Genomic DNA, 12310 nt, shown 5'->3' on the forward strand with positions numbered 1-12310 from the left:
GTGTTGAGAGTTTATTTCTCTCTTTATTGTGTGATTATTTGTAGTGCTGTGATGTCAGACATAATGTCATAACATCTGGTCTCAGAAGGAATTTTGGAGTACGAGAGTTTATTTCTCTATGTGTGTTTCCATGTGTGTGAGGCTGAGTCTCTCTCTTTATTTTTATTGCGTGTGACTCTGATATGTTTTTGATGATACACCAAGTATGCTCTGATTTGTGCATCTTGTGTTTTGTGGTTGTTTGCTGCTGTTTTTATTTCTTTTCAGCTTCATTATGCAAAAGTTGTTTTAGCCAAAATTTTCCAAAGGAGAGATTGTTAGTTCTGTGATTTTATGATTGACAACAATTTTATTAAAATGTGTGTCCGAATAAGATGTTGAGAAAGATGTCGTGACATGTTGATCAAACATCGTAGCAAACTGCATTTTTACTTCTTGGAAGATTTGATATATTTAAATGTGATATTCTCTACTATTTTATCTCACATATTTTTGTAGTACAAGAAGGATTAATTTTAAAATAACTGTTTTTATTCCAGTTGTACACTTGTTTCGTAAAATAGGATGCTGAGACATTTTAGGAAACTTCTGATGTTTGTTCCTTATTTCAAGGAGAAGTTTTCTGCATAAATTATGCAGCAATCAGTTTGTGGATTTGCATCAATTTTATTGAAGAGCCCGAAGTCCATGCTTATGGAAGACTATTTAAAAGAACGATCTAAACCTAATACATTAACTAAGTCGTGCGTATTGAAGAGTTTTTTTTAGGGTTTTAGTTTGTTCTTTGTTTATTGTGAGCCACTCTATTATCACCTTGATATTTAGTTGGACTGAGCTTGAGATGTAATTTGTCAAACACTCATAAGTAACAATGTTCAAAACTGAACCGACCCAATAGAAACCGCAAAGCCGAATCGAATCGAAACCGCAAATAACTGCATTTGGTTCGGATGTGTTTGAGTCATTTTCTAATAGAACCGCACTCGATTTGCGGTTTGTATTTTGCAAACCGAATCAAACCAAACCAACCCAAACCGCATTATGTTACAAAATCTTACTAACTAATATATATTTCTTTAATTCTTTAGAGAACCAACTAATACTATGTGTACATTTTATCATTTTATCATCCTCTTTGTATGATATTTATTTTTATTTTTATATCATCAAAAAATAAAATATTATTCATTTATAAATACTATTTTGACAAAAATCGTATTCTTTGTATAATATTTATTTATGAATGCAATTTCATTTATATCATTCTTTAGACATAAGATAAAATTGGAAGACACATTTTTATGTATCACATTATAAATTTATTTTGACAATTATAAACTTTTTTATGGTAATGTATGAATAATTAAACACAAAATCATATTTTCTTCTATATGTTTATGTATGGCTCAATAATTTTTAAAAAAAAAAATCAAACCAACCCAAACCTCATTAGTTTGATTTGATTCAATTTTATTTTTGAAAGCCAACCGAACCACATATTTTTTTCTTTTGCGGTTCAGATGATTTTTAGCATCAAAATCGTCCAAACGCACCGCGAACACCCCTACTCATAAGCTTTTAAGCAAGAGTGTACTGTGTGTCTTGGAAGTGTGTCTTATATTATTTGATTAAAGTTGTTATCAATGTTGTCTGGTTAAAGAAAAACGAGATGAGTCTCATATCTAAGAGTGTCTTAGATAGAAATAACACAGGTAGTGATTAGGTGAGAAGATTGAAAACCAGATGTTGTTTACTTAGAATTTAAACTAATACTATTAAATATGATTTTCTCCTTGACTTTAATGTCTCCAAAGTAAGTAATGTTGCACCAAATTAAATTAACAATTATCTATGTTAATTACTTTCAATCAATAGTTTACCTTATGTAAACATAATTGTTTTTGTTGTTGTGACAGATGTGATCTCAGTATACCAAAATTTCATTGACAGTTAGTTATCTATTTAGTATATTGTAAATGTTTACCATTTGAAGTTAACATGATTTTCAAAACATACGCCACCAAATTGAAACACAATTGTCCAAATTTTCTCAATGTAGTTGTATAATCATTGAAGAGTATTTTTTATCACAATGATGATAAAAAAGAAGCTCCTAAAATAAAAAATGTATCTTGCATTGGTAGCCGTTGAATCAAACTCCCAACAAACCAACACACATCAACCCAATACATTGCTAGCCATGAATTGCCTTGCCGCACAACACAATAAAGCTTACCACGCAATGCAAAGCAACCCATTCCGTGGCTCATAACACAACCCGCGAAATCTACACACCAATCAAAACCCTCTAAAAACCTTCATAGCTCATCTTTAAGATTGCCACGTGTCACATTCCTCTTTCATCTCTCCACTTTTGTTCTTTCTCTTGTCTTCAACTTCAACTTCAACTACTCTTCTTTCTCTTCTTTCTCTCTTTCTCACACTTTTCTTCCATGAAAATTAGGGTTCGACTTTGATCCTCTCTCTCACACACACATCAATGGCTTCATCTTCTCTACTCTTAACCGAACTCAATTTTCTTACTCCACAAATCACACCAAAACGTCGTCGTTCTCTCACTAAATTCCGCTCTTTATATTCCGTTTCTAAGTACAAATACAATGTTACTCGAATTCGCGCTGTCAAGGAAGAAAGTGCATTGATAGAAGAAAGAGTGAGCGATGTGAAGTGGAATAGAAACGGAACTGCAACAACTGTTGTAAACGGTAAAAACGGTTCCGTTAGAGGTTACGTTAACGGTAGTGAAAATGGAAGCTTAGTGAAGTATGTAAATGGCAATGGCGTGGCGGCGGAAGTTGTTGAAGATTTTGTTGAAACCTCGAAGCGGAAGGAAGTTGGGAGGAAGAAGAGGTTGGAGGAGATTGGAAAAGAAGATGCATGGTTCAAACGAAATGGTGAAGCACAAGTTGAGGTACGTATATGTGGCTGAGATATTTTGCGAAGATGAATTGGATTCTGATTTTGAAAAAGAGGGAAGAATTTTATGCTAGGTTGAATGAGTGGGGTGAATGTGTGATTTTTGTTTTTTGTTTTTGCAGGTGGCGGTTGCGCCTGGTGGTCGTTGGAGTAGGTTCAAGACTTACTCGACGATACAGAGAACATTGGAAATTTGGGGATTTGTTATTACTTTTGTCTTCAAGTCTTGGTTGGATCGTCAGAAGTTCTCTTATAAAGGTTTCTTGTTTATCATCAGTAGATTATAATAGATGTTTTTGTTGCAAACCATTGGAATTAGTTTATGCATCTCACTTTTTTAGAAGCATTCCCATTTTGCTTGTTAGTAAATATCTATAAGCTTGCAAAGACTAATTGGACTAGGTCTAAGTTTGAAGTGGAAAAGCCTTTTTGCACCCCTTTCCCCTATAAGGATGTAGATGAGTTGTTTATGAATCTGCTGAGAATTTTGGGAGCTCTAGGGTAGTCAGGTTTATTCATAGAATTTTGACTAAACTTCAATTTTGTTTATTTATAAAATCAACATTTAATGTGTGTTTGTTGAAGTTTGAAAATTCTCAGCTTTTTGACTGTTTTTGTTATTTGACTCCAATATATTATTTGTAGGAGGAATGACTGAGGAAAAGAAAACCTTAAGGCGAAAGACTCTTGCCAAATGGCTGAAGGAAAGCATTCTCCGGTTAGGTCCTACATTTATCAAAATTGGCCAGCAATTCTCCACAAGAGTGGACATTCTTCCTCAAGAATATGTTGACCAATTGTCAGAACTTCAGGTTAAGTTGGAGCTCTGTATAGTATTTATAAGATAATTTACTGGAATTGAAATATTATACACTTGCTTCTGATGTATCCAATTTGTTATTAATAGTGTTTATGGTTTCTCATAGAAAAAATGGGAAATTTTCAAATTTCTCTAAATTTTGGATTTTATGTATTTCTTTATTTGTTGTTTGGCATTCTATTGTTTTCATTTTATCAGTCGTTGTTTTGTTTTCTTATTTCTTTACTTGCAGACATGATCCCTAAGAGGATATTTATTCCCGAGACTTTTCATATGAATTTTTTAAACTATTTTGCAATTAAATCCCTATATTTTCTAATAAATTATGTGACATTTCATACCATTTCGATTTGATTTATACATTATTATGTTGGAATTAGTTTCACGAGAAGCAAATTTTCCTTCTGTAAGGTTTGGCGAGGCCTTGTTATCCCTGTATTCTTGAGATGTAAATGTTGCATATTTAATTCGGAAGCAGTTGGTGTCGTTTGATAAAGTTAATGTGTTTGGGAATGTATCACTGAATTTAGAATGTTAATGATAAAATCATCTTCACCATGGAAAAACTAAAAAGGTTTAATCAATAGAAAACCATATTAAGGTTGGATTTCCTTAGGTTTTAATTATCTAGTTTTTGGATTTAGGATCAAGTTCCTCCATTTCCCTCAGAGACTGCTATGGCTATTGTTGAGGAAGAGCTTGGAGCTCCTATAGCTGGCATATTTGATCAGTTTGACTATGAGCCAATAGCTGCTGCAAGTCTTGGTAATCATTGTTTTATTTTTCATGTATTTGTAATAGAAATTGTACAATCAAACTTGGTTCAATGTACCTATGTTTTAGGTCTAATGTTTGCATGGAGGAAAGGAAAAATGAATTATCTTTTCCCAATGCAGGGCAGGTTCATCGTGCGAAATTAAGGGGACAGGAGGTTGTTATCAAGGTTCAAAGGCCTGGTCTCAAGGGTCTTTTTGATATTGATCTTAAAAACCTAAGGGTTAGTGTTATACTTGATGCTTTATGTATCTGTAACATTACTATTGGATAATTTTATTACCTTCTGCTCGACTTATTTTCAAATTTGACAAGTTTTTTTCAAAATTGTAAACTTTTTCTATTTCTTCCATTGCATGATGGATGCTTAATAATAGAGTTTCCAGCCTTTGAAGACTTCCATAATTTCAGAAAACATTGATACATTAGTCTTCTTTTGTTTCTCCAGGTTATTGCTGAATATCTTCAAAAAATTGATCCTAAATCAGATGGTGCAAAGAGGGATTGGGTTGCTATTTATGATGAGTGTGCTTCTGTTTTATATCAGGTAATGATGCTCTGGAAAGTTGCTTCACTCATCTATTTGAGATCAACTGAAGAAAATTTCACGTCTAAGTTTTCATCGTATTGGTATAATCTGTTATGGTCAATTAAGTTACGTAGGACTAGGAGTGCTACTCATGCAGAGTTTGATTAGGTTCAGGTTAATGGAATCTGTCAGAGGCTGGCCCTGCTTTTGGAAAGGCATATGGGAAAACCAAAGAAGTTCTTTTGGGTCATAAAAGACTTTTTATATCAAATTCATAGTGAAGAACTTATGATTTCTGAATATTGAGTAAGAGGCTTTTTATTCAAACAAACAAGTGGTTACTAAGAATATTAGCTGAATTGTTTTCACAGAAGGAATAAGGTGACTTGCGATTTTACCTGGCTAGCTCATGGTGTAAAATGGACGATTAGGATGTCTTTTGTATAGGTGTAAACACAATGCTTCAGAAATGACCATGCCTCATGCCTGTTGAGTAATTCACTTGCCATTCATTTTTATCTGAAACCACAAATGGCGTGTGATTACCTTATAATGGTTAGGACTTAGACAATATATAAATAAAATGACTTTTATAGGCGTTTAGCAATAGCTGCAGGTTGGGGGTGGGGCCGGGTTAGAGTTGCAGATTGTTTTTCTTGTTCCAGTAAGATGTTTGCATTTGTTCTCAGCACAACCTCAACTTTATCTGGTCCTGTTGACATAACATGGATAACATTTTTCAGGAGATTGATTACACCAAGGAAGCTGCCAATGCTGAGCTATTTGCAAGCAACTTTAAGAACATGGATTATGTGAAAGTCCCTTCAATTTACTGGGATTATACCACCCCACAGGTTTAACTAATAGAAATATACATTCATACCACGGTTACTATTCTTCATCCATAATTTAACTGTTTTTCCATTGCAGATTCTGACAATGGAGTATGTTCCGGGGATTAAAATAAACAAAATACAAGCTTTAGATCAGCTGGGTGTTGACCGCAAAAGGTTAATAGAATCTGGTTTTCTGTATGCAAAATCACTATTGGCATGTTACCTGTTACTTCTGTGCACATCTTTATTACTGAGTTTGGTATCTACTAAAATGAATTCAATATTTTCTTATCTTCCAGGCTTGGGAGATATGCTGTTGAATCTTACTTGGAGCAGATTCTCTCACATGGTTTCTTCCATGCCGATCCTGTATGTTATTGTTTCTAGAATTGCCAAGTGGTTTTTGAGTTCTTTCTTTGTAATGATTCTTTTGGATTGTTTAGCCTGATAATTGTGTATCAAAGCTAATGTGCTGAGTTTACTATTACTTTTACATGTTCTTATATTGCAACGTTCAAGAATCTGCTGCTCATGGTGCAAGCAGCATGCTACTTGTACCCTATTGATTATCATCTGTTGCCTTGGGAAATTTCTTGAGAACTAGAATTCAGCTTCCCTAGGAGTTGATATCAAGGACTTATGAGTTCTCATATTTCATGACTATCTTTCAGGAATTTGGATTAGACACTTCTTCTTGTGAGTAAATAATATATACATTGTCAATGCAGCACCCTGGAAATATTGCAGTCGATGATGTCAATGGTGGAAGATTGATCTTTTATGATTTTGGTATGATGGGAAGGTATGTTCTTTATCTTTTTTGTATAATTGAAATACAGATTTAGAGGTCGAGCATTTTAAGCTTACTGAGATGATTGCCATTACAATTGTGATTGTGTTGCATCTTACAGTATAAGTCAAAATATCAGAGAAGGTTTACTAGAAGCTTTTTATGGAGTTTATGAGAAGAGTCCAGATAAGGTAAATATAGTTTTTTTTTTCCGGACGGGGTTCCATGTTGTCATGAACACTCTAGCATGAAATTCCATTTTTTGAGTCTAAATTTATCACCAAATGAAGCTTATGCACTTATGCAGGTCCTTGAAGCAATGATTCAGATGGGTGTTCTTGTCCCAACTGGAGATATGACTGCGGTTAGGCGAACGGCACAGTTCTTCCTCACTAGGTAGTTTATTGAATCAATTTAGTGGGAATACATCAAGTACAAATAGTTTCTCTCTAAGTGAATATCATTATATGGATTATAAATGATGGATTTTAAGTACCTGCGTAGGCTTCTTAAGACCACTAGAAAATTATTTTAAACCTATAAATAATATTGGAAGTAAAAAATTTTGCTTGTTAGTTGGGGTAATGCTGAACCACTTGGATGTGCTGATTAGTCATGTGAGGAATATAGCGATACTAGGGTTGGCTCTAGTTGTATGTTCAAACTGCTTGTTGGCTTCATTGACATGTAATATATAAGTACCACCATAGCCCTCATAAAAGTTTATGACTTGCCATGTCCTTGTAAATAAGCAGCATTTTTCACAAAAATAGTAGAAATAGTGATATTTTTTGAAAATATTACTGCACATTTCTGACTACTTGACGTTATTTTAGGTTTATATTTTCTTTCCTTGCTAACATATTGGTTTAGGATCACTCTCTCTACTGAACTATTGATTAGTTATTTCAGCAGTTTACTTCAATCTTTGACTGAGTTCATCAATTTTATTGTTCTTTAGTTTTGAAGAACGTCTTGCTGCACAGAGGAGAGAGAAGGAGTTGGAGGCAGCTGAAGTTGGATTCAAGACGCCATTAAGCAAAGAAGAAAAAGTAATGAAGAAGAAAGAACGTCTAGCTGCTATTGGTAACATATCATGTTTAATCATGTGTCTTTAGGTTTAGATTACTGGAATGCATGCATACTCCGATTATTGCTTATGTAGTTGGGTATACACGATGATGATAATATGTGAACTCTTGTGGGAGAATATAATGTTTGGCTGTTTGGGCTAGTGGCTATTGGTTTAAACTGATTGTTGATTTGAAATTCCACATTGGAGATATGACCCAACCAAAGTGGTATATATAAGGCCTGGGTAATCTTCATCCCTTGATTAGTTTTTGGGGTTGAGACGATAAGCCTAAGCCTTAATTGGATCCATATACAAAACTTTAGTTCTTTAAGGTTTTCTTTTTTGGCTTCTTTTTAAATTCTGTGCCCAACCTTACCTTTTCCCAAAGAAATTGTTTAATTTTCCACATCTTTGGTATGTACCTAAGTAGAAGCTTTACAATAGCATCCATATTAGTATCAATCAGTTTGTAGTTTAGCATCTTTCTCCCTTCCTGAATACAATGTTAATACTTTCTCTAAGAAATAGCAACACTTGTCTGTGATTGTCTGCGTTCGAATCGATACTGCTTCAGATAATTGATGCCTTGTTTATTATTATCGTCTATAATAACAATATCATCTACATACACCACCAGATAATGATGTTTTTGCAATGGTGAGCATCTTAAAAATACCGAAAAATCTTCTTCACAAGTCATGCCAAATTGTTGAATGACTTTGCTAAACTTTCCAAATCAAGCACAGCGTAGATTTTCTAGAAAAGACTTCTATGATTTGCATAAAAAACTTGACTCCCCTTCAGCAATAAATCCCAATCTCATCCAAATCACTGTGCAGAAAGACATTTTTACTGTTCAAATGATGTAAATGGCAGTGTTTCATGGTAGCCATAATTATGAAAGCCAAAGAAAATCCAGTTGAGCAGATATCCTAATAATCCAACCTATAAAATCTAGTTTATCCTTTTTCCACAATGAGATTTCCATCAATCCACTTTCCTCTAGGGTACACTTTAGTAGTAAAAATTCATCGGCAGCCAATTGTATATTTGCATGCAGAGGGGTAACAAGAGTCCATCTGTGATTTTCCTCGAAAGCAAACATCTCATCTGTGTAATGCCATATTGAACGAGATAGTGGTTCTTGAACAATCTTAGGGATAGTAATAAAGGCTATAGTAGATATGTAAACAGGTAGGTTATAAATAATAATCAATGATAACTCAATTATAAATGGGATGAGGATTATTCATTGAATCTTACTCTCAATGGGATGACTCCCCTAACTTTGGGCAAATACTGTCCTCTTGTAATCTTTGTCCAAACATGGCTTGGGATCTTACCTAGAGAAAAACAAACATGCTATTAGTTCGATAACATTTTGCAATCCAGAGGCTTTTCACTAATAGATCTCCCCTTTTAACAGGCGAAGATTTATTATCCATTGCAGCAGACCAACCCTTCCGGTTTCCTGCCACATTCACATTTGTTGTTAGGGCCTTCTCAGGTAAATATTGCTGAATTTAATATCTTACTATGCACACGCACGTGACTGCAAAGTAACAGGTGTACTTGTTTCTTCAGTTTTGGATGGCATTGGAAAAGGACTTGACCCCCGTTTTGATATTACCGAGATTGCCAAACCGTGAGTGTTGTCTTTATATTTATATATATATTTTTTGAACTTTTAAACACCGAGTTTTTATTTCTTTTCAACCACACATGGCAAAGGGAATTTTTGCACCGACCGCTGGTCTAATGAGTTTGAATTATGAGATCGGTTTAAAGGATTGCATGCAGCACGATTTTTGGAGGATCTCAATTCTAGTCGATGTACTTCCTCTGTAATAAAATACAAGTAAATGGGATTCAAAACGTCAAATGTTTTTGGTCTATATTTTGGACTAAATACATTTGTTTTCTTTGGATCTCTTTTGCTTATGTTTTGTTACAGGGGGAGTACTTGGAACGTTTTTGTCCAAGAGGAGCTAGTGCTCTTGTGTAGTTATGTTTTCCTTGTTTTGTTTCTGTTTCTTGTCCTTTCAGGTTTCCAATGTTCTAAGATAAAATAAAGTTGAAGCCCTCAAATTATTTGTGTTGCGTCGCATATCTAACAAAACTACCTCCTAGTTCTGCAGTTATGCCTTGGAGTTGCTGAGATTCCGTGAGGCAGGAGTTGAAGTTATTGTAAAGGTAGTCTTAAACTTGTTCTATCATAGATTATCAGTCTAAGTATTGCTATTACCATTATGGTTATTTCTCATAATTCTTCAACATATACAGGACTTCAGAAAGAGATGGGACAGACAATCTCAAGCATTTTACAACCTATTTAGACAGGCTGACAGAGTTGAAAAGCTGGCCAGCGTTATTGAAAGATTGGTCTGTATTATATTTTTGTTGACTTAATTTAAGTAATTTGATCTGTATCTTTTGTTTGGGATTTCTGATATTTTAGATCACATCTTGTTGTACTTAAATTTTCCACAGGAGCAAGGTGATCTAAAGCTTAGAGTCCGAGCTTTGGAATCCGAGAGAGCATTCCAACGCGTTGCGACCGTGCAGAAAACAATTTTGAATGTGAGTGAAGTTGTTTAATACCAGTGGGAGTGCAAATTTAATTTATTATTGGGATCTGGTTTGGATATGTTAAATTGTTTATAACCTTTAAATGTTCATATGTTTGTCATTTTTGCTTATATGCATGCAGCATGGCCTAAGTTCAAACTTATTATCTACTGCAAATAATTGTTGGTTGTTGTGTGACCATGCTTGCATTTGCAGCAACTCATGAGAATACGGAAATGAAAGTTGATACATTTATTACTTCACGCCTATATATTAGCTTACCTGCTTTTACATTTATTGAAGTTTTCTTTTTTATTAACTTTTGATGAAAAATAATAAATTTGGGGCATTAGCGAGTGGCCTTGCATGTTTGTGTTGGTTTTCATGTTGCAAAAGTATGAACCATTTCTTAACACAAATATGAATAGTTTCATATTTATAATTTTTTTTCAAGAGATAAGTGAATGATGAATGTGTATATTGACTCTTGACACAAGTATATTCCATGCATGCATATACTGTATACCACATGTATGCTGTTGATAATCAACTCTTCTAATAAGTGTTCGGATAATGTGTAGTTGCATACTCATACTGACATTTTGCCTAACAGGCAGTAGCTGCTGGGAGCCTAGTAAATCTTGCAACAATTTTATCTCTCAATTCAATTAGGGTATGCTATTCTAATCTCTATTGTCTTGTGGTGATTATCATGTCAATTAATTGATTATCTATCTGGCTGTACTTTTTTGTATTTATTAGTTGCATCTTATCTCTTTCAGGTGCCTGCCACTATAGCATATTTCTTTTGTGCTATCTTTGGTTTTCAAATTCTCTTTGGCATTGTGAAAATCAAGAAGTTAGACGAAAGAGAACGGTTGATTACAGGGACTGCATAAGCAACTACTAGGTGAATGTTGCTTTACATTTAAAAAAATATTGAAAATATGAAACATTCATATTAAGATAATTTGCAAAAACTACAACTAGGTAACCAAAAGGATTATTTGACAAGATTTTAAAACGTAAATTTCTTCTGAAAGTTGCAGAGTTATATTGGAGGTTTCTTCTCTTCAATTGATTTCTTTGCCCGAAGGATCAGGCACCGAGGTAGCCAATTGGCTAGTCACATTTTTGTCAATAACACGACCCCCCTTCTCCTTCCCTCATTATATCTGCAGGGTCTCGTAACATTTTATTATTGTTTTTCTTTTGTACCTCTTGTCTGTATCAGTAAATAGTAAATTATATAGGAATTAGTATAGGATTTATTGTTGCGAGTACTATATAGTATGATATGGCTTCCAAAAAGATTGACATCAGGAAGTTATACTTGTAACTGAGGTACATAAATTGTACAATGAAATTTCAAGTGTAAGTATTTACCAATCATATGTTGGAAGGATTTAAGTTCCCTATGATTAATACAATTTTCCTGTTATGTGAGTATTTTATTTGATAATAAATAAAAGTGAAGCATGATGAAATCATATATTTTATAGATTGAATATCATAAAGGCTCAAAAGAGAAAGCAAAAGATGAAATAAAGATGTTGAAATTTGTTGCTAATAAATCACGGGATAAAATTTTGTTCACGCCAAAGTAAAAAATGCCTGCTCTCAGCTCTGTTTTTCCCCTAATCCCTGATGGGAGCAATTTCCTAACATCCTCCACCTCCACATCTTGAATGAAAAAGAAAACCAATTTTTTTTCTTCAGTTTTTTTTTTGTTGCAAATTTTTTGCAGACCCTTGGCTCGAGTAGTTGAGTTGTTGCTTGTTCTCAGCTAACTACCTAGCTAAGTCAAAAAAAATAGTCAAATTCCCAGCCTTTTCAACTATAGTTAACATTGATATTCAAGGGTTCTCAAGTCATTTTCATTTTCAGGTTTTTTTATTACTTAATGTTCAATTAGAACAAGCTAAAGTTAGTTTTTACAACAATCATCCATACTCAATTTTTTCTGCAGTCTCACAAATAT

At 33.9% G+C, this 12310-nt stretch overlaps 1 protein-coding gene across 3 annotated transcripts; it reads left to right on the forward strand.

Annotated features, from left to right (window-relative positions):
• Positions 1-2243: 2243 nt before the first annotated feature.
• LOC131603191 (protein ACTIVITY OF BC1 COMPLEX KINASE 8, chloroplastic-like) lies at positions 2244-11778 on the forward strand. Of its 3 annotated transcripts, none has more exons than XM_058875470.1 (21): positions 2244-2932; positions 3060-3195; positions 3583-3749; positions 4402-4522; positions 4654-4754; positions 4980-5078; positions 5804-5914; positions 5991-6070; positions 6196-6265; positions 6625-6698; positions 6808-6877; positions 6994-7082; positions 7648-7772; positions 9188-9268; positions 9346-9406; positions 9900-9954; positions 10045-10143; positions 10252-10341; positions 10943-11002; positions 11112-11239; positions 11373-11778. In XM_058875470.1, exons 1-20 carry the CDS (start codon positions 2501-2503, stop codon positions 11226-11228), a joined length of 2238 nt encoding a protein of 745 aa, XP_058731453.1. In that variant the 5' UTR covers positions 2244-2500; the 3' UTR covers positions 11229-11239; positions 11373-11778. The 3 variants fall into 3 exon arrangements, with proteins under 3 accessions (XP_058731453.1, XP_058731452.1, XP_058731451.1); XM_058875469.1 differs by having other exon boundaries at positions 11379-11778; XM_058875468.1 differs by having other exon boundaries at positions 11112-11778.
• The last annotated feature ends 532 nt before the right edge of the window (positions 11779-12310 follow it).

Source organism: Vicia villosa, linkage group LG5 (genome assembly GCF_029867415.1).
Source record: "Vicia villosa cultivar HV-30 ecotype Madison, WI linkage group LG5, Vvil1.0, whole genome shotgun sequence".
Classification (NCBI taxonomy): domain Eukaryota; kingdom Viridiplantae; phylum Streptophyta; class Magnoliopsida; order Fabales; family Fabaceae; genus Vicia; species Vicia villosa.

What these genes read in the sequence shown, in the direction of transcription:
- LOC131603191 (XM_058875468.1), top strand. Translation starts at nt 2,501, where the DNA reads ATGGCTTCATCTTCTCTACTCTTAACCGAACTCAATTTTCTTACTCCA. An exon ending in CCAGCGTTATTGAAAGATTG is followed by an intron (nt 10,144 to 10,251) that starts GTCTGTATTATA and finishes AATTTTCCACAG; the next exon opens with GAGCAAGGTGATCTAAAGCT. An exon ending in TGCAGAAAACAATTTTGAAT is followed by an intron (nt 10,342 to 10,942) that starts GTGAGTGAAGTT and finishes TTTGCCTAACAG; the next exon opens with GCAGTAGCTGCTGGGAGCCT.